A 21,627-nucleotide genomic window follows, 5' to 3' on the forward strand; every position below is an offset into this window, starting at 1 on the left:
ATACTTTTTCATTAGCTTTATTGCATCATGAGAATAATCACACCCCTACTTTAGTTTCCACTTTTCCTAATATCCCACTTCTCTTTACTTGCCTTATAGACAGACTGATTAGAAAACACACATACTGTAACTTACCTACCTTGTATTCCTGCTTTCCCTCTCATTTTTATGATGTTGTTTGAATTTCATCAATCTGTCCATTAGTATTAACCTGGTGAGTGTCACCTGTCAAATATCCTTCCTATCACCTGTGGAGTGTCGATTCTTTGTGCTGTATTCTCTTTCTGCTTAAGAAATCTGCAGTTCTCTGAACAGTAGGTGGTCTCTGATTTTAGTTTACAACCGCTGTCAACAAATCAAGAAAATATTCTCTAAATCTGGCTGTTTGTTTAGATACAGATAAAATGTTGTGGTCTTTCAGAATTAAGATACTTATATACTCATGTCATAGTTCTGACCATTTATTCTGAGCAATCTTGAATACTTATAGCAGCACTATATTACAGTGCAGTCATGACAAGAAGATAAATGTGAAAAAACTAATGGCTGAATGATCTCATGCACTGGTAGAAATTCAGAGGATTTAAAATTGACCTAGATTCTCATTGTCACTGCTTGAAATAAATATTTCTGAATTCACATCAGTATAATTGGTAGGTGTGATTCTTTTTAAAAATCCCTTTAATCTTGTCCACCCAAAAACTGGGGGATAGAGAAGATGTCTATACAAATCCAATTCTTGCTTTTCTTCCCCATCCCTTCAGGATTTTCTTTGTGTATATTTATATCTGTCCAGTGCAAGAACGGCCTCAGAAATAATTAGTGAATGCATTGATTTCATATTTAAAAATCAGATTGATTCTAGCTGAGCAGTAGACCCCCAGCAATGCAAATAAAGATGTCTGTAGCTAAGCAACCAATTACTTGAAGGTATAACCATTAACTGTGTTGCTCCCTGCACATGGATGTGATGCTTCAAATGCTCAGGGCCAGGTGCCATGCCAGCTTTACAGAAAGAGCAGTCTAGTGTATTCTAGTTTGAGGTTTTTTGGTTGCTTATTTGTTTGGGTTTTTTCTTAAATCCAATGGATATTATAAACAAACAAATTAAGAACTCTGGGAAGTATAGAACAGTTTGAATCTCACCTTTCCATTGTGTTAGTTAATTTTACTGGCTTTTAAAATTAACAGTTGACAGTTGCAGTGAAAAAACAAACTATTCTGCATGCACTTGCATCCACAATCGCATTGTCTGTAAGTGATGCACGTTATATGCATACGCTCATTTCTATCCCTCAAGAGCCTAGAACAAACTGCCTCTTGAGATGCAGTAACCACAAACTCGTGTAAGGAAGGCATCTACTCATCCAGGAAGAGGAAGGTGGGGGAAACAGCACTTGAGTTTTAACTGTCCTTGGATATTGTCAGTGCAAAGTGAGACAAACGGTTCATTGTTGCAGTCCATTCTACCATTGCTGCTGCATTACTTTGAAATAGAAGTGAGCTCTTTGGTATGCACTCTCAGGAAAATGCAGCTCTCAAAGGGTGGAAGACTACTGAATTGACAATTTTATAAAATTAATACAGTAGCAGGTTCTACCATACCAGAGATCAGGCAAATGCAGGCAAGCTAACCCAAAGTTACTGCAGTTTCTTACCCCATTCTTTTTGCTTTTTTTCTTACCCTGTCCTTTTTGCTATGTTGTTCCATATAAAAACAAACAGACAAATGACAATTCATAAAATATTGTGCAGTCTGCTGAGGAACAATACTGTAGCTCCAAAGTAGTTTTCTGCCAATATTTGTGTTGTATAAAAGCTGCATTGTATGCAGAGATCCCCTGAAATCTCACTCAAGCTTATTTGTTGTTGCTTTGTTTAATGCAAGGAAATCTTGTGGTTTCAGCCTGTCAATGCATGCTTGTGTAGGCACTTCAGAGGGCCCCATTACCTGGGCAAATAAAACACCTTGTAAGAAGGTGACACTTTCGAGAGCCTTGAAAATGCACTGGCCATGCTTTGAACTGGTTGGTATGATGTGCACAGGGAAGTGAAGTGAGGTCACACCCAGGTAGAGAATATGTAGTTTGAATATGACATAAAAACATGTACTTCTGAGAAACAGCTCCAGCATTGCTATTTGGGCCAGTGACATGAACCATCTGCCACCCCCTAAGTCCTCTGGGAGGTGGTTCAGTTTGGTGTGCTCTTTCACTCTTCTGCGGGTACAAAATACATCTCTAGGTAAGAAGAGGTTTATGATTCTCATTCCATAGCCTAGATAGCAAATTCTTCAGTGTAGAGAGGTTGCGGGATTACTGCTCCAGTTCTTAAGTAGGCAGTTGGGAAGGAGTGCTGTGCACTGTGGGCTGTACTTGAACTGTCCTTTTATGCTAGGACTTCATGCAGCAACTAACAGTTTGTTCTGTCTGCATAATAGCAGACAGTAGCCTCAGTCCATGCCCTGTGTGAGGTTATTAAATGTTTCAAATAAATTTCCAAGAACACACACACACAAAAGAAAACACAGCTATAAACTGTATTCTGAACAAGTTGTAGAAAACATAGTCTTGGTGTTAGTCCCTAGGACTAAAACCATGTGCTTTTGAAACCTGTGTTGTGTAACTATTTCAAGTTCTTATATTTGCTAGAGATCAGTTAATACTGAATGTATTCACTGTATCCTTCCATAATTTTAATCCGTTTAAAAGATTTGAAATTTTTTCTGTGATTGTGTTCAGAAATTCTTCCATAGTTGAAGTCTAGGAATTAGTTAACTACTGTGTGATATTTTGTACCCCAAGAGCAGCACTTGTTAGATTTTATTACTTTATTTTTTTCTCCTCTTCTCCCCATGACATTCTTTGCCTTATTCCATCTTGGACTCTCTTCAGAAAAAAACCAAAACTTTAAATACTGTAAATATCATTCACTGTGTCAGAGGAGCCTAAACTTTCACAAGCCCAAAGGTCAATTTCCCTACAAATGTAGTTGGGAAAGGAATATTTCCTGCAAAGGTACTAAAGGACGATTATAGCCTAAATTTTTATGGGACAAAAGTATCTCTGCAAAACATCTAAGAAATATTACTTCCCAGGGTAGTGTTAGACTTCTGTTAATAAAATTCCTTTTTTTTCTGCATGTAATTGGTAAGTGATGATACACACTGTAGCTACAGTAAGGTAAATCACTAGTTTGAGACAACTTCACTCTGCCAGCGTGAGCGTTGTGCATTTCCTTTTGGAGGCAGATGATAAAGATTGATTCTCTTGTGCTTTGCACATGTTACCATTGATGGAGTTATGTCTACATTGCAAAAATTGCATGTGTGTCTGAGTAGAGAAAATGCAATCTATTGACTTGGGTTAAAAGTGTTGTGAGGATAAGGTGTATATGTTAGCACCTCACTTAATATCTCCAAGGGATTCTGGGATTCAGTTAGTAGACAATGTCATTTTAAGTTGGAGACGTATGTTTGCTTTTAGTATAAGACAGAATCACATGTTCTCACCTTCCAATTTGAAAGCATGTCTTTGTCAGATTTTTAAAAACAAAAAAAAAATGTGTCCAGCCTACATACTGCTCAACTTTCATGGAAAGCCACAAACAGCAACAGAGGTGCTTTCAAATGTATTTTGAATAATATCCACATTTGATTTGAATATGTAGAATAGCCATTCTCCTGCCATTCTATTTTATGCAGGATTACATTCCACCAGAGGAAACAAACAAATTTTCTGTTTTGAAGCTAGTTCTGATAGTCTGTCCTCAGAGTGGTTTCTGGTTTGTTCTTTTTTAGATAGAGGTTATAAAAAAGAAGGGGACATTTCAGAGTCTTCAATAGAAATACGTGTAACGTCAGCCAAAGCTGTACATCATGAATACCTATTTAGGAATATTACATTTGACCTGGAAATTGTCTCGTTTCAGTTTCAGGCCAAGGGCGTACTGTCTTGCAGACAGTGATGAGGAATCCTCCAGCGCTGGGTCTTCAGAAGAGGATGATGCTCCTGAATTGGCAGGAGAGAAGCAGGTGACTCCAGGAGCAGAAGGGTGAGCTGTCTGCATAGTGTTTGTTAATCCTTTCCTCCTCCCCACATTTCCATACTTAGTATAACTGATATCGTGGTCCAGTCCTATAATGCTCATTGTTACACAGGATGTCAGAGTGCGGCTATATCCAAGCAATTAAGCAAACACAACTCAACCATTTCTAGAGCAAAGAGCAGCAATCAAGCCATGTTCTAATGACTGAAAGGAAGCTTTTCTGCTGTGTGTTTTATCATGCTGGAAGCATTGTTCACCATACAGCACTTCTGCAGAGTGACCTGGACAGTGCTCCATTCGGCACCTCTTGATTTCTTCACTATTAGATTACAGAGAGCACCAAGTCTTTGGGCCAGAGAACCTATGGGGACCTTACCAAGTGTGTCTTCCCTGGTAGCAGAGCTAAGAACAAAATTTTGTGTGTGAACTTGAAACACTGTATACATAGTGATGTATCCATATACACGGTGATGTATACATAGTGATCCTGCTGATCCCTTATTTCCAGTGTGTTCTTTTCTTTAAGCCTAGCTTTTTTGCTCAGGGTTTTGCGTTTTGTTTTTTTCTTGAAGGGCTTTGAGTGTCTGAGCTATGCAATACTGCCCTCTGATGCTGTGCAAGAATTGTAAAGAAAATTTCATAACGTCAGTTTTGCCATGTTGATCCTTGTTTTGGCTGCTGTTCTGATGTTTTGCTTTTTACATCTGGTTAAAATTATACCAAGCAACGAGAAATTTGTAGTAATGTTGAAATGTCTCAGGCAATCACAATATTTCCTATGTCTGAATACATCTCAGTGACTTTACAGTGAATATACCAAAAGGCCTCATGACATATTCAAAATGTTCAAGGGAGTTTCCCTGGAGTTTTACTCCTAAAGCCTTTTGAAAACTATGCTACAAATTGTTGGAATTATTTCAACAGATGCATTTTGTATCTTTAAAAAATATGTAGATCATATAAAGAACTCTTAAGGAGAAAAGGGGGGAACAAAGAATTTTTAAGTACAATGCTGAAAGAATTTCCTTACACCGTTCAAAAATCTGCATTATTATTGCTGTAGAAACTGGTGAGAGAGTAACTACTTTATCTGGGTAAAGTTACAGCTAGTGTAAATTTCAAAAGTTGAAATTAATTCACCCCTTTTATATCAGCTGAGGAGTTTCTTGTCTTATCTCATGCTAAGGAACAAGTTCTGTAAAAGGCTGGATAAACATGAATTTTTTACAGGATAGGAAAACATTATCTCCTTAGCAAGGCTATCTCTGCTACATAACTTCAAGAGTCAAGATTAGGTATAATATAGTATGCGAAAATATCCAACATGCTGTTCTTAGACTGTATATTTCTGAAGTGGGACAGGTGTGAGAAAGGACATACTTGGTCCTTAAAGTGTCTGTTAAAAGCTAGGATGCTGTCTGACACTATTGCCAGGAAAAGTAGCCTCTTTTTGCAGGCATAGTTAGCCATTTTTAGAATATCATCCCACCCACCACCAAAATTGCCTTCTTTTCCACCACCTTTAAACTCATTGTAAATGCTAAAATACCTTAAAACATTTTTGTTTGACATGCACTGTTAAATAGATTAGACATGGTGGTTAGGCCTTCTATGCTGCTACGTGCATAAGTCTTAGTACATCTGTGTCTTGACAGTTTTGTTAGAATGGTAATAGACAAGTTGTCACTTCTCATGCCAGCTTGCTGGCATAAATGATGTAAGTGTATTCGCAATTTTTCAAAATGTTGTATTTCCAATGTCATCTGGGAAGGAGGAGTGTTCAGAACGGACAGAATTTCTGCCAGACACTTGTAGCTGACAGAATATGTCTGCTGTGCGCAGACTCTGGTAGATACTGATTGGACATGTGAATACATATCTGTTTAGAATTTTTATATCAAAATCCCTAATGACTTAATAGGAAATCCATGGGTGTCTTATCAAACAATAGGTTTAAGAAAATTACCTTGATGTACTCTTTTTTTTTTTTTTTTTTTTTTTTCCCTATGTAAAGGTATGTCGGAGGACATCGGACAAGTAAGATCATGAGAATTGTCGATAAAATTACTAAGTCAAAATACTTTCAGAAAGCAACAGAGACTGAGTTTATTAAGAAGAAAATTGAAGAGGTCTCCAATACTCCATTGCTGCTAACAGTTGAAGTACAAGAGTGTAGAGGAACACTAGTAATTAACATTCCACCTCCACCTACTGACAGAATATGGTAAGAGGAACTTAGTGCAGAACTGGGCAATATTTCAGTTGTTTGCTACCTAAGGTATTACAACTACAAAAAAAAAAGGTAAAATGTATCTGAAATAGCTTATGGAAGAGGTGCAATACAAAATAATTGTAAATGAGGTAGAAACTGCTATTAGGAGAACACTGACAGTTAACACATTCAAATATATGCTTCCTTGGAATGTGTGTAATAAAGCCTGTTCTGTGTGCTCTCCTAAGGTACGGCTTTCGAAGACCTCCCTACCTGGAGTTAAAAGCTCGGCCAAAACTTGGTGAGAGAGAAGTGACTCTGGTTCATGTAACTGACTGGATAGAGAGGAAACTAGAACAAGAGTTTCAGGTGTGTTTCCTTTACATTTTCATTTCATGAATGATAGTTTTGGTGTATTAGAGGGGTGGGGTTTTAAAATTTTTGCATGTCCCCTATTTCATTCAAGACTAGTCGGTATTCTCCACTGCTCCTCTTCAGTGGAAAGAATGTTGATGCAAGCTGAAACTGATGTCCGGGATGGTCTCAAGACCATGTGTAGATCTGAATGGAAGTCTCTTTTAGCACTTGTCAGAGTGATTTTAGAGCTGAAAATGCCATTTCTTTGAAATAGGTACTATGTCAGAATTTGTAGTACTTAAATAAAAACATGATCCTAGGTGTTCTTAGATGATAGAGGACCAAACTGTTCTCTAAAATTAAGATAAGGCCTTAAGGTGCCCTGTTACTACCTCCTTTATAATAAAATAATTTTTTAAAATCACATTAACCATAGTGCAAAACAGGAAAAGGAACCTCCAAAACTACAAGTACTTTTAGGATGGGAAAACAGTTTACTGCCCAGGTTCATTCCGGACCCCAACCTGTACAGTCAACCAGAAACCAAACCCTCTTGCTTCATTAAAAGTACAGTTTGAAAGTGTATGAGTAAGAGCTGAGAAAGCAGCAGAGTTAAGAAAAGATGGTGTTTCCTATAGTGTTAATTCAATGGAAAGTGCAGATAGTTTCATATTTCTGAGCTTCATCTACAACTGTAATACGACTAAATGACTTAAGTTAATGGACACCGTAGGGCTTCAGTACGGACATTGATTCAAATAATGCTGAACTCAAGAACCTTTTATCTGGAAATTTGTTGCATTTTTTAACTAAACAAATCAGAAAACTAGGGTTTCAAGTGACATATGAAACGTAACTTAATTTAATTGCATCTTTTCCACAGAAAATCTTTGTCATGCCAAACATGGATGATGTTTATATTCCTTTAATGCACTCGGCCATGGATCCTCGCTCTTCTACATGCCCTCCTAAAGATGTGATCATGGAGGCCCCTGATCAACCATGACATGTGAAGACTCTTGCAGTTTACAGTATTATAAAAATTATTCTCATGGTTTTATAAACTGTGCTGTAGTTCTCATCCTTGACTTGTGCCACCTTTCCCCCCACAAGGACTGCCTATAACCATACCATTGTGCTCACTTGCCTGGTTATTGTTCCTGTGTACTTCACCTACATGAAATTTCATTCCATTAAGCATTTATTTTTTTTACTGGCTGCCATGAGGATTTTAACTCAGTGGCTAAGATGACCTGTTCTTTGAGAGAGGGAGGAGAAACCTAACTGTAATAGATCAAGGAGCTTGTTGACACACCTTTTGTTCAGCTTATGTTTTCATGCTATGTTAACGTGCATTAAAGCATTGAAAGGTTGTCTGGCAGCAGAGGAACTGTGTGCCAAATGGAAAAAGTCCTAAATAAGGAATGAATTTATAAAACTGGAAGAATATTTTTCTTTCTCAGGCAGTTGGAGGTGTAGAATGAACTGTTTTATGTTCTTTCACTTCTGCAGTCAATAGCTTGTGTCAAGCAATTGAAATATGAAATGCTTTCAGGATAAAAGAATGTAAATTGGATGTATAGGTAATATTGTAGTTCAGTGTGATATATACATATTACTTTTTTCATACAGAACTTGTGCTTTTTTTTTGGGAAGCAAGTAGCCATAAAACATACACAACTATTAGTGAAGGTGGGACTATCAAATTTTTGTAAATGAGAAAAAAGTTGGTAAAGCCATGAGACCAAACCATAGGAAGCCGCCTTATAGTGAGGTACAATCACCTTGGTTCATGATTAATTCTGAATGTTTATAAAGACATGAGCACACAGGTAAAACGTCAGTACTGCACATGACCAGAAGTACATAGTTACCCTACTGTGTATAGAGCCTCTTGCTACAATGAAACACCCAAGTTTTTTTGTTAGTTTGTTGCTGTGAGTCTTTTCCATTGCACTGTGTTTACAGGCAAAGCATGGGACCAAATTCTCATGTTACAGCTGTGCAACTCCAGGTATCAAATCGCTTGATGTTTGTGACTGAAAACAGCTGTGACTGGAAGATTTTGCCCCCATGCATTGTTTTTTTGGACTTTGTGGAATAGGAATTCAAGCATTGCAGTTATTCAAGCTGATCACGATGTAATTAAAGACTGTTTCTGCTAATTAATGGCCAAAACTAAGGGGGGAGGGGCAACTGCCTTTTATTTCTATCTGGTATGATTCAAGACTAAATGTATGCAGTAAATTCAATATTTGAACACTACATATCCACTATTTAACACATGTAATATTTTTCTGATACTCGGTGTTGCCAACTGTTCATGGATGTCAGAAAATGTTTTAGTTTACAAAGAAGGTGAGTTTTGGCTCTCCTTTTATAATATGATTTGCTTTTTTTTTTTTTTTTTAGGAGTAATTTTTTAAGAACTTTTTTGTACGTTTTGTTGTCACATTTAATGTAAATCAAAATTTCCATGTATAACTTGATGATTTACCACCTCTAAATGAAGCTATTATATCGAAGGTTTTTTAAACAGCACCTTGCCTGAAACATAAAAAACTAGCATTTAATATATTTAAAATTAATTCTATATTTGAACACCTATTTTGGTTACCTTTAATTGAAATATTAGTAGGTTATATTTGTTACCTGAACTCCTCCTTGACCATTCCAGGCTGTGTATATTCTGGGGTTTGCTCTGATTACATAGGCATTATTTGCCTTTCATGAAGTCTGCATGTCTTGTACGCAGGTCTTTTATATGATTTAATTTCTATGTGCAATAACTAAAGTCAAAGGACTAGATGCACTAATGTGTAAACAGATTTAGACTTATTACACAAGATTGTCATATTGCACTTCATAAACTGTGGGTAACTACAATCTGCTTGCTTTGTTTTATTAAATAAATTTATCCCATGTCAAACTATTTTTCAGTTAGAATTTATTTCTACACTGTGCTTAGCCACTGTCTTCTGCAAGTTGTTTCAAAAACTTTAGAAAGGCAACTTGCTAAGACAATATAGCATGCTGTCCTTTCCGGACATTTTTATATATATACCAAGTTACTTGGTGGTTATGGTATGTGATTTTAGGGTTACCAATGCTGAGACTGCTCTAGCTCTAAAAGGAAAAGCTTAAATTGAGCAATTCTACTGTAGCAAAGAGAAACAAGATTTCACTGCAGCAGTTAATATTTACATGAGGAAGGTGCTTTAAAAATGTGTTTTTATTTTACACATGCAGACACCCTGTTGTATTTACTAGGAGTTAGAGACCAGAGATTGCATGCAGTACCCTCTGTAATAGGTTTGGTGGTAAAAGCCACCTCATTTACAGTCATCGTAAGGAGGACTCAGGTACTCCTCTGTCCAGTCCTGGCACCAATATGGGTACAGATTTAACCTTGCATGCATGTATCTATATAAGTAACACCTGCTAACTCCAGCCTCTTTGCCTGTAGGGGTACAACTATTAAAAAGATCGAGGCCCTTTAGCTGCAGCTTAGGTCACCAGAACAAAATTCCTATTTTGTTTCAAGCTCTCTTTTGCTGTATGCACAAAGGACCCTCAAAAACAGATGCTGGCTCACCTTCACCCAGGTACTTTGGTCCTGCAAGAGCAAGGCAGGAATCCCAGGACTTTTGCTACCTGTTCCAAACATACCTCAACTACGTCAGGGAAAAACTAGTGCGGTGGCATAGGCTGGGTTAACCGACAGAGCCCGGGTAACCCAGCTCCCTCTCCACCCTGACCCCCCCCCCCCGTACCCCGCCGCAGGCTCCCGGGAGCTCGGCTCAGGCCAGCCCCGGCCCGGCCCCTTCCCGAGCGGGGCACCGCCCCCCCCCCTCAGGCTGCGGCGCCATTTTGTGCGTGCCCCGGCTGGGGAGGGCTGGCCCCAGCGAGCTGTCCCTTGCTTTTAAAAGGGCCACTCGGGTCGTGCCGAGCGGCCCCAGTTATGAACAAGTGCTTCGCTCTAGCACTGCAGCTTGGCCAGCGGCGCCGCGGGCAGGGCACCCCGCCGGGTCAAAGGCAGTGCGGGGAACGGGCGGAGACGCGCGAAAAGAAACAGCCGGACACGTCCGCGGGGTGGACACAGCTTTTATTTGCCAGGCCGCTCCCCGCCGCCGGCGGTCGCCACACAAGCCCTGCGAGACACAGAGAGAAACGGGGGAAGGTTACAGACGCGGTTGCACCGCAGCCGCCCCACCGGTCGGGCGGCTGCCTGGGCGCTCAGTAGTAGGTTTGCTTCATGCATGTCAGCAGTCTAACACGTGTCAAGAGACATCACTGCGGCCCGGCCTGCCTGCCCGCCCGCTCCCCGCCGCCACCCACCGCTCCCGCTCACCTCCACCAGCCGTGCTGACCGAAAGGCCGAATTCCCGCGGAGCTCCTTTTTATAGAGCAACCGACGCCCCGGCACCCCGCCCCTCCTCGTTTCGACCAATAGGAGTCAAGCACGGGGGTGGGGAACGTGCTGATGCGGTTGCGCGCGAGGGAAGCGCTGGGGTGGTGGCGGGCCGGAGGCGGGAATGTTCTGAGGGAGCTTGGTTACTCTGAGTTCTGCCGGCGCGTTGGGTGGCTTTATTCGCCTTTTCGGAAACAATGGTGCTACTATTCCATAGTAGTTTGCTCCAGCACTTTGTTGCTGTTAAGAAATAGGGCTTAATATGTAAAATGTAAAAGCTTAGGCTCCGCTCGGATCTCAGAGCTGCCTACCTCAGGTGGTTCCTCAGTTTCTGAGGAGAGGTGCGAGGGGAGCCGGAGGGCGCACCGCAACGCTCGTATTCCCGCCCCGGGTGGCCTCCTGCCGCCTCAGACCCTGGTTTTGACGTTTTTCCTACCTCTTGAAGGGCACTCGCGTTAAATAACTGCAATTTGGTAGTGCCAGATGCGGTGTCTGCGCAATTGAGAAACTCCTCCTTTAACGTAGCACGGCATGAAGTTCAACTTCAAGCTTATACGTTGAGAGGTAAGGATACGTAAACTCGCCAGCCAATTTTCAGACTAAAGGGCGGGACGGCAGCTACAAGCGGTTTTTTTTCCCCGGGGAAGGTGGAGGCCGGTGGGAAGGGAAATGCTGCCATCCTGTGGTGCTGTGGCGGGAGCTGAGCGGAAGCAGCGGAGCAAAGGCACCGACACCCTGCTCTGTTTTCAGGGGAGGCCCTAGATCTTGCACAGCATCGCGTGGGCTTTCCACACAAGCACAGCTGCCTGCGGTAGCTGTCTTTGTGCGTGGTTACAAGGACTTCGTGTACGTGTGGTAGAGGTCTAGATGTGCCTCTTGTCCGTGCTGTTGCCATGGCATGCTTGTTCTCAAATGGCGTGAGTGCTTAAAATCCAAGACCTTCATAAAGAAACCCATCTGTCAGTACTGGAGAAATGAAATCTCGGTGTGGTTTTGTAGCTCCAGCATGTTTTTATGTATTCGAGCTTGCAGGTTAGATCATAATTATGCCTCCTGCCCATATAATCAAATGCACACTTATTGAAAGAGGGAGCTGCCAGAGCCGATCTGTTATGTGCGTATTGCATACTTAGTACTCAGTGTGCTCTGTGGCTCCATTAGTGGTATCAGTGTTAAAAAGCAAACAATGTGTAGCAAGGACAAAGTGGCTTTGTTATATAAACAGGCATCTGGAAGCTAGGCCTTTGCCAAGCAGTATAAATTTACTCTCTTGTTTTTAAAGCTTCTTCCGTTTGACTCGGTATTTTTTGTGTTTATATTTATCTGTTCAGAGGAGCTTGGACATAGTTTTTGGTTCAAAGAGGCATGTTCTTTAGTTTTGCATTTATTTAAGGCATTGCAAGGCACACCAGGGTCAACAGTGACTGTCAAACCAGGAGCTATGCCAAATAGATTTGACCCGATCCACTTTGAAAGCGCAAAAATCAATAAGGAAATTGTACCGGGCAGGGCGGTGCTGGCGGAGGGAGGCTACTCGTTAAGACTGCATTTACCCACGAGGCATTTAAAAAAAAAAACAAAATAAAACAACAACAACAAAAAAACAAAACAAACACAGCAGCAGCCAGCTGTTGTTGCACCCCGCGGTTTAAAATGTGGCTCTTGGCCGAGCCCCCCCTCCGGGCAGGCGGCAGTTTTGTCAGGGATTAGCACAAACGGGGAGGCTCCGGCAGCAAAACGAAGCCAAGGGGCGTCGCTGGACGCGGGCCCGAAATCGCACCGCGGGGGAACCCGAAGGCGACGGCGGGAGGGACAGGGGGTCCCGGACCCCTCGGCGAGGCGGGCAGTACCTGTGCGCGGCCGGGGCCGCCCGCGGCTGACGTCGGTGGCCCGGCCGGGCCGCCCCGCCCCGGACACGCTGCGGCCGGCGGCAGCGCCAGCGGGGGGAGCCGGCCCGGCGCCCGCCGAGCCCCCGCGGCTGGCAGCCATGGAGCCGCGTCACCTCCTCAGCCTGGCCGCGCTGCTGGTGCTGCTCTCACCGAGGCCCGGGGTAAGCGAAGCACGGCCTGGGCTGAGCCTGCCCGCTGGGCCTGGGCGGGGGACGGGGCGGTAGGGAGGGCAGGGAGAGCGGCGGTGCCGGCGGCCCGGCCGCGGCGGGGGAGGGTGGGCACGGCTCGGCGGGGGTGCGGGGGCGCCCGAGCCGGGGAGGGCCAGGGAAGGCCTCACCCCTGTGCAGGCCGGGTCCCCCGCCCCCGGAGAGGGGAGCTGGGGGGACGCACGAACGGCCCGGTGGGCTCATGCCGGGGCTTTGCCGAAAGTTTGCTGCCGGTGCGCGCAGCCCGCCGCATCGGCGGTGTTTGCGAGGCCAACACGCTGCCCGCTTTACTGCTAGTAATGCCGTGTGCCCTTCTGTGCGCGCCGGGGTGAGGGGCTGCGGTGTGCCAGCCTGATCCGGCCGGACAGCTGCGTACCTGCCTCTGTGTCCGACGCTGTAGCATGTAACACCGTACCTGAGCATAGAGCATATATAATAATCTTCGAAATATACAGTTATTTTCCCATAAAGTAATTGATGAAAGTAGGACAAAGAAACTTTTGGAAGCTGAAACTGTAGGTGGCTAGGGGAACTGATGAGATAGGCTAGATCTTTGCTCTGTCCCTTCATAACCTCATAAGTGAGGGTGCTTGTTTACTTTCTGAATAAAACACATTGTATATCTGTTGATATCCAAATACAGATGACTAGCTACATGTGCTGTATACCCTCTTACAGCATTTTGATCATTCTGTTTCCAGAGCAAAGATAGCAATGTGCACTAAGTGTAGATATGGTTGGTTGGTATCCAAAAGAGCCTACAGTTCTAAATTCAAAGGTGAAAGCCAAAGTGCACAAGTCACTGCCCCACAAAACCTCTTAAGAAATAACCAGGTTGGTTATAAGGTATTGCATGGAGCAATAAAAGCACAGGAAATAGTGAAACTGGTGCAAAGCAGATGGAATGCTGAGCAGACTATTTGTACAGAGGTAATAATTTTAAACTTTAATACTTCAAAATGGTTGCTGTCTACCATGTGTGTACTGAGATGGAAAACTAAGTCTTCAAAAATTCATTTCTGAAAGGTGCTCTTCTTTTTAAATTCTCAGGATCAGGAGACAATGAAAAGGCTGGCTGGCATTTACTGTTTCCATTATACTGAAGTGTGGCAGAGGAAAGTTTTAGGTTATGTTCTTTCATTGATTGTTCATTGTTACCTGAAAATGCTGGTGTAATATATGGGGTTATAGTTCAGGTTAAGCAAAGCTGAAAGCTTTGTCTTTTGCCTGGGATATGATAGCTCCACTCCCCTTCTTTTAAAGTAAACACATTTGGTAGTGAAGCTGTGTAACATACCTAGTGCTGATACTTCATTATGAAACTGGAAAAAATTAAGTGCAGGCTATTAACAAAAACTATTTTAAAATCTTCATTGTAGAGTGCTAATGTCTTTGTCTTGATCTGGACTGTAAGGTTGGACTGAGATCTCTTCAGGGTCCTGACAGGTTTGGGGTTCAGATTTTGCAAGGAAAACACTGATTTGTAACTCATAAAGTTTTAAAAACAGTACTCAATAGGAGTACCAAGAAGTATTTTTAAATACTAAAAATACTTTTTGAATCAACAGATTTTTACTAAATTTTGTACTGTTTTACTTGCATAGTCATAAAAACCTAGACTTGGGCCCTGGTAGAATTCAGCCCCTTTTTTCTCCAGGTTCTCTTGTGTCTTGGTCTCCCTGCCCTGCCATCTTACCTCATATCAGTATCTGATCTCGGGTTCTCCATTTCTCTGTTTCTCTTCTCCGCTCCTACCCTAGCCTTTTGCTCTGCCAGCTGCAGTCCTCACCATGGCTTCAAAGATAAAATCTATTACGTACTTCAGTCCCTTTTCAGAAGTAGTTTTAATTTCTCTGAACTTGGTCCCAGTCATCTCACCTGTGATTAACCCATTTAACTGGGAAGGCTTACACAGAACTAGTAATGTCACTTGAGTAATACATTCCCATGAAAAATACAATTCTTGGTATTGAAGTAACAAGAAAAACATGAGATTGCCTAAAGATTTTGCAGATTGTGTTTTCTCTAGATCTCTTAAGAGTCCTGGTGATGATCTGCTGGTCTGTATTTTCTTTGATAAATGTACTTTTCGTTACCTTATATCCAAACTTTAGTATTGTTTTCCTACAGTCTGTATTACATGTTCATACAAGGTCTTCCTTTCCTGCCTTTTCTTTATAAAACGAAATACTGTCTCTTGTTATTTAAGGGACACAGTGTATGACTCTTGAAATTGCCCTAGTGATGTATAGGAACACATGAAAGGGTGATATCTCAGATACAGCAATGAGAAATGCAGTAGAACTGTTAATAAATAAGCAGTCATTGTAAATATTATACAGTAATGATTTACAGCTCTCTCTAGTTTGAAAAAAACCCTTGTTTTTAGAGCCATGGATATTCCAAATGGTGCTTATTTCTCTTTTAACATGGAATCAGTGCAACTCAGAAATAATCACCTCTTTGGGATTAAGCTGGCATACAGAACCTGGGTCTGTTCCACAGCCTGTGGGACTGGTTTGGGTGCTGTTCCATGGTGTGTGCAGGCAGCACACGCGGGCTGCACCTGGCATGGGAAAACCCCAGCTGTAGCCAGATGTCTTTTCTTCTAATGTGTTCTTTTTCTCAGCATGAGGTGTTTGGCCAGATAACTGATAGGCATGAAAACCTATGTGAGGCAGCAGAAGGTTTTAAAGATGACATCTTCAGTCACTATCTTAACTAACATTTATGTGTTTTATTTGAGTTGCAGATCTTGGTTGCTCAAAAAGATAGTATATTAGGGTTCAGGGGGGAGAATGCAAACTTGTCTTGCACACTTAAAATTATCGTGGACAGCTCTGTCCTGGAGTGCAAATTCATGTGTTTATAACTCTGTCCTACTTATTTTGGTTGCTTGTGTTCTTGTGAATACCGAAGTAAATTTTGGTTTTACAGAGAGAATCAAGTCTTTCTTATATATTAACTTTGTTATTAGTTATACTGAAAGACTCCTCCTGGTAGCTTACTGAATTTTGCAGAGTTTCTTCATGGCATGGTTTTATTATGCATAGTGACTTTAGCCTCTAGCCCGGCAATGTAATTAGAGGATAGCTATCAAGACCAGGGTAATGAATCATAGGCTCTCTGTGATGAATACGCCAAATGCTTGCAGTGTGTGCTAATGTCTAAAAATATTTTTCTTTGCGTCCTTATTGGTTTACTGATTGTGGTTTCAGTAGCGTAAATTATGGTATAGGCCTTTTCTTATTGTGAGGAAAGTGTCTGGTGCTGTCAATGCTGAAGTTGTTTTGTAATAGTTTTTTAGTAAAATGCAGATATACAGCCTGGTGTATATTAAGCTAATTATGGAGTGAGGAATACAGATTTTTTTTTTTTCCTTGCATGATTATATATCTTGTCAACATTTTTGTTTGGTAAACCAGGCATTACCAAAGAAATTATGAGGATGTAAATTAATAGTTAGCAAACCATCCATCCTTTATCATTCATCAGACCTTACAAATTAAGTTTAGTACGTATGTATTCCTACTTAAGGCTCAGAAAAGAGAAAATTATTACCCAGTAACACGTGGCACCATGATTTGTTTACTAGTGAGCACTCAGTTATTTCTATGAAATCAGTAACACTTCTCAGAGTCAGCAACGCACCATCACACAGCCAGTGTCACTATGAAGTGTTTCTGTTCTTTATTCATACTTGAAGAACCTCTTGTGGTGTCACTCTCACAGCAAAACATATTTGTAGGTTACAGAACGATAACCTCAAGGAACTGAGTGGCCTGGTTTGCTTTCTATCTGCTGTTTCCAGTGACTTAAGTGGGACTTGTGTATACTTGGTGACCTGCATTTCAAATGTACTGTTTTTAAGCAGATAAATTAATAGAAGGAATTATTCCTGTAGGGATCTGTTTTCTTCTAACGTAATAAAAGAAAATAGGGCATTACTCTGCTAACCCTTAAAAAAATTTGAAATGTTGCAGTAAATGAAGATAGTATGTCTTTGACACTGAACTGTACCATAGACATATACAAACACACCAAAACTTGTCCTACAGCTTTCGCTGACCTTTGTTTGACTCCATGGGCCCTTCAGAATTGTTTTGAGTCATTTTATTACTTTGATTTCTAAAACATTTTATCTAAAGATGAGGTAGATCTGGAATGAGGGAAAAATTCTTATGCGAAAGTTAACCAGAATTTATAGTGTATTTCTGTTTATAAAATGCTATTTCTGTTAGATAGTATATTTCTATTCTAGCTTAAAAATACTGTTTTCTATTTAGTCACAAATTTTAGGCTGTTACGGTTTATTAGCAGTCAGTACTTAAGAGCATTTGTCAAAGCTAAACTCAAATGAGAGCTTGAAAATTTGTGTTTTGAATTACATTATTAAAAAATTAATTCTAAAGAAGTTCTCAAGTAATTTCCAAATATTGTAAATCCTTCATTTGACATCATTGCTGATGTGGAAGATTATTACGAGTACAGACTGTCAAGGCAGTAGAAGCTCTTACTCAATTCCAAAGAGGGTAGTTGTTAAAATAGACACTATTGCAGTTTCAGAGAAAATAAAAGAAGGCCCAAACCAGGTTTTCCGTCTGTCTCACTTTCTCTGTTCACTAAATTAAGTTCTTTTTGCTTAGCAATTTAATGTCCTGACATATTTTTCTTGTGTTCAATTGTTGTATCTCCTCAGAAATAAAATTGCAGTATGAAATAAAAATCTGTTTCAAAAATTTGCATTGCATCACAACAGTTGACACCTCACTCCTGCAGAGGACAATATCTGTGTATACTGCTATTTATAAAAAGTCTATCTCGGTACTGAGATTATTTTGTGGTAGAGAATGCTCTTATGTACTTCATGTAAAAATGAAAACAAGTTAGGCTTGTACATATGGGGTTTTATAATTTTCATAGCTTTTCACGAGTGCTAATTCCAGGCTTTAATTAATCCATCAATCAATTAATTATAAAGCTTTGTGTTCAAAATAAAGTCAGTTGAGTATTTGCAACCTTAATACTGCAGTCTCTAGGCAGTGTTAAAAGTCACTAATAAAATCAAGAGAAAGTGTTTTTTGTTTCTGAGTCTGGGTGAAACACAGGTAATTATTTAAATAATCTGTTCATTTTAATGTGTATTGTTTTATGGAATTTGAAAGAATAAAACCTTGTTTCCATACTGTTGTACTACCTCCATAGCCTTCTCTTCAAGTGATTACTGTAAATGTTGTTCAAGACATGTTAGCAATATTGCATGGTAAAGTTTATGGACTATGTTTTTTTTTAAATTTAGGTCATATAAGCATCAGCAGTGTCAGTGTTATTACTCAGTTAGTCACAACTGCATAATATAGTATGCTTTGAAAAGTATGGATGAATGGGAGATTTTTTAATATATGGTATTTTATGTATTTTATCTGTATGCAAATACAACTTTAAGTAAAGGAAGAGCTAATGAAATTTGCCTTATATTCAGTCTTTCACCCAAAGAAGATGGTATCTTTGACACACAGGGTTGCAATGACCACATCAATCCAAATTTGGTGGATAAATATAAAAAGACCCTTCAAAAGCAGTAAAACTTAAACATAGACTTACGGGGGAGGTGAGGAAATAATTAGAAAAAAGTTGTATTAAGATAGTCAGAATGGAGACCGTGAGCTTAGCAGGAGCAGTGATGCTGCCTAACTGTTTTGAAGGGAAAAGATGCATGCATGTGGCAAAATCCTTTTGTCAGTGCAATCTGTGTGTCTCTGAGCTGACGTCACTCCCAGTGAAACTCTTTGGGCAGTGAGCAGGACTGGCCCCAGAGCCCTCTGAAGAGGCGATTCCTCTGGCTGGGTAGACCGACCGAAGAGCCTTTGAGTAGTGTTCCCTTCTGTTCCCTTGGTGTGTGCCAATGCTGTAAGCACTTGCCATCCCAGGGTGGGTTCATATATCCCTGTTAATCACAAAGTGCTGGTAGGCACCATAAGAATGGTAGCTGGGAGTGGCACTTTTTCCCCCAAACCAAGGATACTACACAGCAAAGTTTAAAAAAAGCTATTGTAATTTCATGATCTTAGTCATATCTGAGAAGTTTCTAGGTCATTCTGCCTGTGGGCAGCATTCAGGTGTTCATCTGGTTTTCAACAGAAACTTGTGTAGATAGCTTCTTCAGCTTTGGTTTTCTTTCTTTATCAGTCAGCTTGTATATGATTTGGAGGCTAGATGTATGGAGAAGTTTTCATACTCCTGTGATTGCAGAATGTGCAGAGTAATTCTTTGCATGTTAGTACTTTCTGTTTGGTCCCAAGTACTAGCAACCTTCTAAAATGTCAGTAATCTGGAAGACAATATTGGTTGCTCATGTTTTGATGAGAGTTTTGGAGCTCACATTTAATTCCATAATTTCTGTAGCCTCGGTGCCACAACAAATAGCCATTCAAATGTTAAATATGAAAATGTTAAATCTACAGATCTGAAACAAGTGGTGTTCCATATACTATATATTACTGATGTTTGATACCCAACCGTAATCATGGTGGTTGTTTTACAGACACATTTTTTGTAAAGATGATACACCTTTTAGTCACTTCTCAAGAAGAAGACAGGAAGAGAACTTGCTTTGTGGAGAATATACTGAATCTGTAAGATAAGACAATAAAGGATAAGAAAAACTTGTGCAGACAGTAGCCTAGAAAAACAATCTTAGTCTGTATACATAGAAGATGTCGTGGATTTGCTGTATGTTGTATTTTATTTGCAACTAACTTCAACACTAGTCAGTACATTCTAGGTGTCCAATTCCCACCTGCAATTTAAAGAAACTTCAGTAATTTTCATTTCCCACCTTTAACACTTGTATATTCTTGCTCAGTTTACTGTGTTTCACTTTAGATGCTGTTTCAGTGTATTTGTTAACTAAAATGATCAGTTTGGATAATGGATGTTTTTGGTGTATCTTTTTGGATAGAAGAGCAAACTGAGTCATTCTAGTCTTTTAATTTAAATGTTTTTGTTCATGGAGCAGGTTTAGGGTAGACAGATCTTCATGAAGAAACAGGAGTTTCTTGTGTTCCCGGTGGTGTATAATGTATAGGATTTATACCATATAGCGTGCTGTATTGAAATACTGCCTAAAAATGTTTTCTGCTTTATCTATGCATCTATTGGAAGAAGAATTAAATTCTCTGTAACAGGGAATTTTTGTGAGTACAGCTACAGTGAAAATACACATTTGTTTGGTATGAGAAAGCCAAAATGTGCTTGTTAAAGATCTGAATGAAAAACAGTTTATAAGAAGTTGTTCAAATTTTGCAGTTCATTGTGATTTCCTCTTTGAACTTGCACAGATACATAGTACCTGCTGTCTGATGTTGGGTAACATCTGGCAGTTGAAAATGACCGTTAATTGAATGCAGTTAACCTGATGGGCACAGTTTGTTTATGCAATTAGTTGAAATTCAGAGCTGGAATATTCATCCAGTGTCCTTGGTTCGTGTATTTTGTTTTGTTTTGTTCCAGTTTTGGTTTGTTTCTGTTTTGTAAGCTCAGAGCCCTGCAGACAGCTTTATGCAGCTGAAGCTTTCAAGTTAGTTTATTTATTACAAAGCTTACCAGGTAATATTTAAAGAAGATAACTGTTAGATCTTATCTAAAACAAAAACCTGGATTCCTAAATTTTTAATATTTTTTTTTTTTGTGCATGAAATATATATTAGCTTAAAAGTAAACTGGCTTTTCAATATTTTTGTGTAAAAGAACAAAATTCCTTACTTATCATGAATCACTGTTAACCAGAATTTTTTGGTGGTTTTGGTTTTGTTGTTTTTTTTTTTTTTTTTGAAAATGTGTTAAGATCTTCAAGTGAAAATTAATATATAAGTGCAAAATGCTACTGCACAAAGGTTAATTTGAAATACATTTTGACCACTGTCCATTGCTTCTTGTTTTCATCACAGCACTGTTTCCAGTAAATTTTGAAATTTTTGCCCTTTTTTAATAGCTTGAAATCAGAATGGTTAGTAATGACTGCATGAGAATCTCTGGGCTAGTATGTGGCTATGCGTATACAAATGTTTTTTGAAATGACTACTGTCAGGTGCATCTCAAGATCTAACCCATATACAAAATGAGTGTTGGAAGTCACCCAAAGAAGAAGTAACTCTATGGGGAAAATGTTTTAAGATATGGAGAATTTCCTAACAGTTGTTCCTACTGCTGGTGTCCTATTGGATTGAGATGTCTTTTGGTGCTTAAAGAGTTTATACATGGTGAAATCAGTTCAATCTGCAAGTCTTGACAGCAGTTTGGCTTACAAAGAGAGAAAAAACAATTAAAGTGCAGCTTTTTTAGCCTCCTGGTATTCTTTGAACTGGTGTCTTTTGGGGGCCTCATCACAACCCACTCACAAAATATTCATATTATAACTCTGAATTTGCACCCCTGTCATTTGTTCCCTCACTCCAATGCTAAGTGAGGGAATTTGTCAGTCTGATGCAAGACAACATCTTAGAA

General features: G+C 40.1%; 2 protein-coding genes, 1 long non-coding RNA gene and 2 other non-coding genes across 8 annotated transcripts in view; 2 read left to right on the forward strand and 3 right to left on the reverse strand.

Annotated features, from left to right (window-relative positions):
• TEX2 (testis expressed 2) overlaps nt 1-9,548 on the forward strand; it is a 55,693-nt gene extending 46,145 nt beyond the window's left edge. For all 3 annotated transcript variants that reach the window (XM_033002551.2, XM_033002552.2, XM_033002553.2), the window contains exons 9-12: nt 3,931-4,053; nt 6,062-6,271; nt 6,508-6,628; nt 7,500-9,548. In XM_033002551.2, the coding sequence (XP_032858442.1) occupies nt 3,931-4,053; nt 6,062-6,271; nt 6,508-6,628; nt 7,500-7,622 (577 nt within the window). In that variant the 3' untranslated portion in view covers nt 7,623-9,548. The remainder of the gene's footprint in view (nt 1-3,930; nt 4,054-6,061; nt 6,272-6,507; nt 6,629-7,499) is intronic.
• Nucleotides 9,549-10,523: 975 nt separating this feature from the next.
• On the reverse strand, nt 10,524-10,660 carry LOC116964097. The gene has a single exon (XR_004408552.1). It is a non-coding gene; the product is annotated as a small nucleolar RNA SNORA50 (small nucleolar RNA).
• A 44-nt stretch (nt 10,661-10,704) lies between these two features.
• On the reverse strand, nt 10,705-11,585 carry LOC116964079. Its single transcript, XR_004408535.2, has 2 exons — nt 10,968-11,585; nt 10,705-10,767 (listed from the first exon to the last, which is right to left on the reverse strand). It is a non-coding gene; the product is annotated as an uncharacterized LOC116964079 (long non-coding RNA).
• Nucleotides 10,851-10,913, reverse strand: LOC116964096. Its single transcript, XR_004408551.1, has one exon. It is a non-coding gene; the product is annotated as a small nucleolar RNA SNORD104 (small nucleolar RNA).
• A 1,359-nt stretch (nt 11,586-12,944) lies between the features above and the next one.
• The window catches only part of ERN1 (endoplasmic reticulum to nucleus signaling 1), a 38,650-nt gene continuing 29,967 nt past the window's right edge, over nt 12,945-21,627 (forward strand). For both annotated transcript variants that reach the window (XM_042802451.1, XM_042802452.1), the window contains exon 1: nt 12,945-13,077. In XM_042802451.1, coding sequence (XP_042658385.1) covers nt 13,015-13,077 — 63 coding nt within the window. In that variant the 5' untranslated portion in view covers nt 12,945-13,014. The remainder of the gene's footprint in view (nt 13,078-21,627) is intronic.

Source organism: Tyto alba, unplaced genomic scaffold (assembly GCF_018691265.1).
Source record: "Tyto alba isolate M040663 unplaced genomic scaffold, T.alba_DEE_v4.0 Super-Scaffold_39, whole genome shotgun sequence".
Classification (NCBI taxonomy): Eukaryota; Metazoa; Chordata; class Aves; order Strigiformes; family Tytonidae; genus Tyto; species Tyto alba.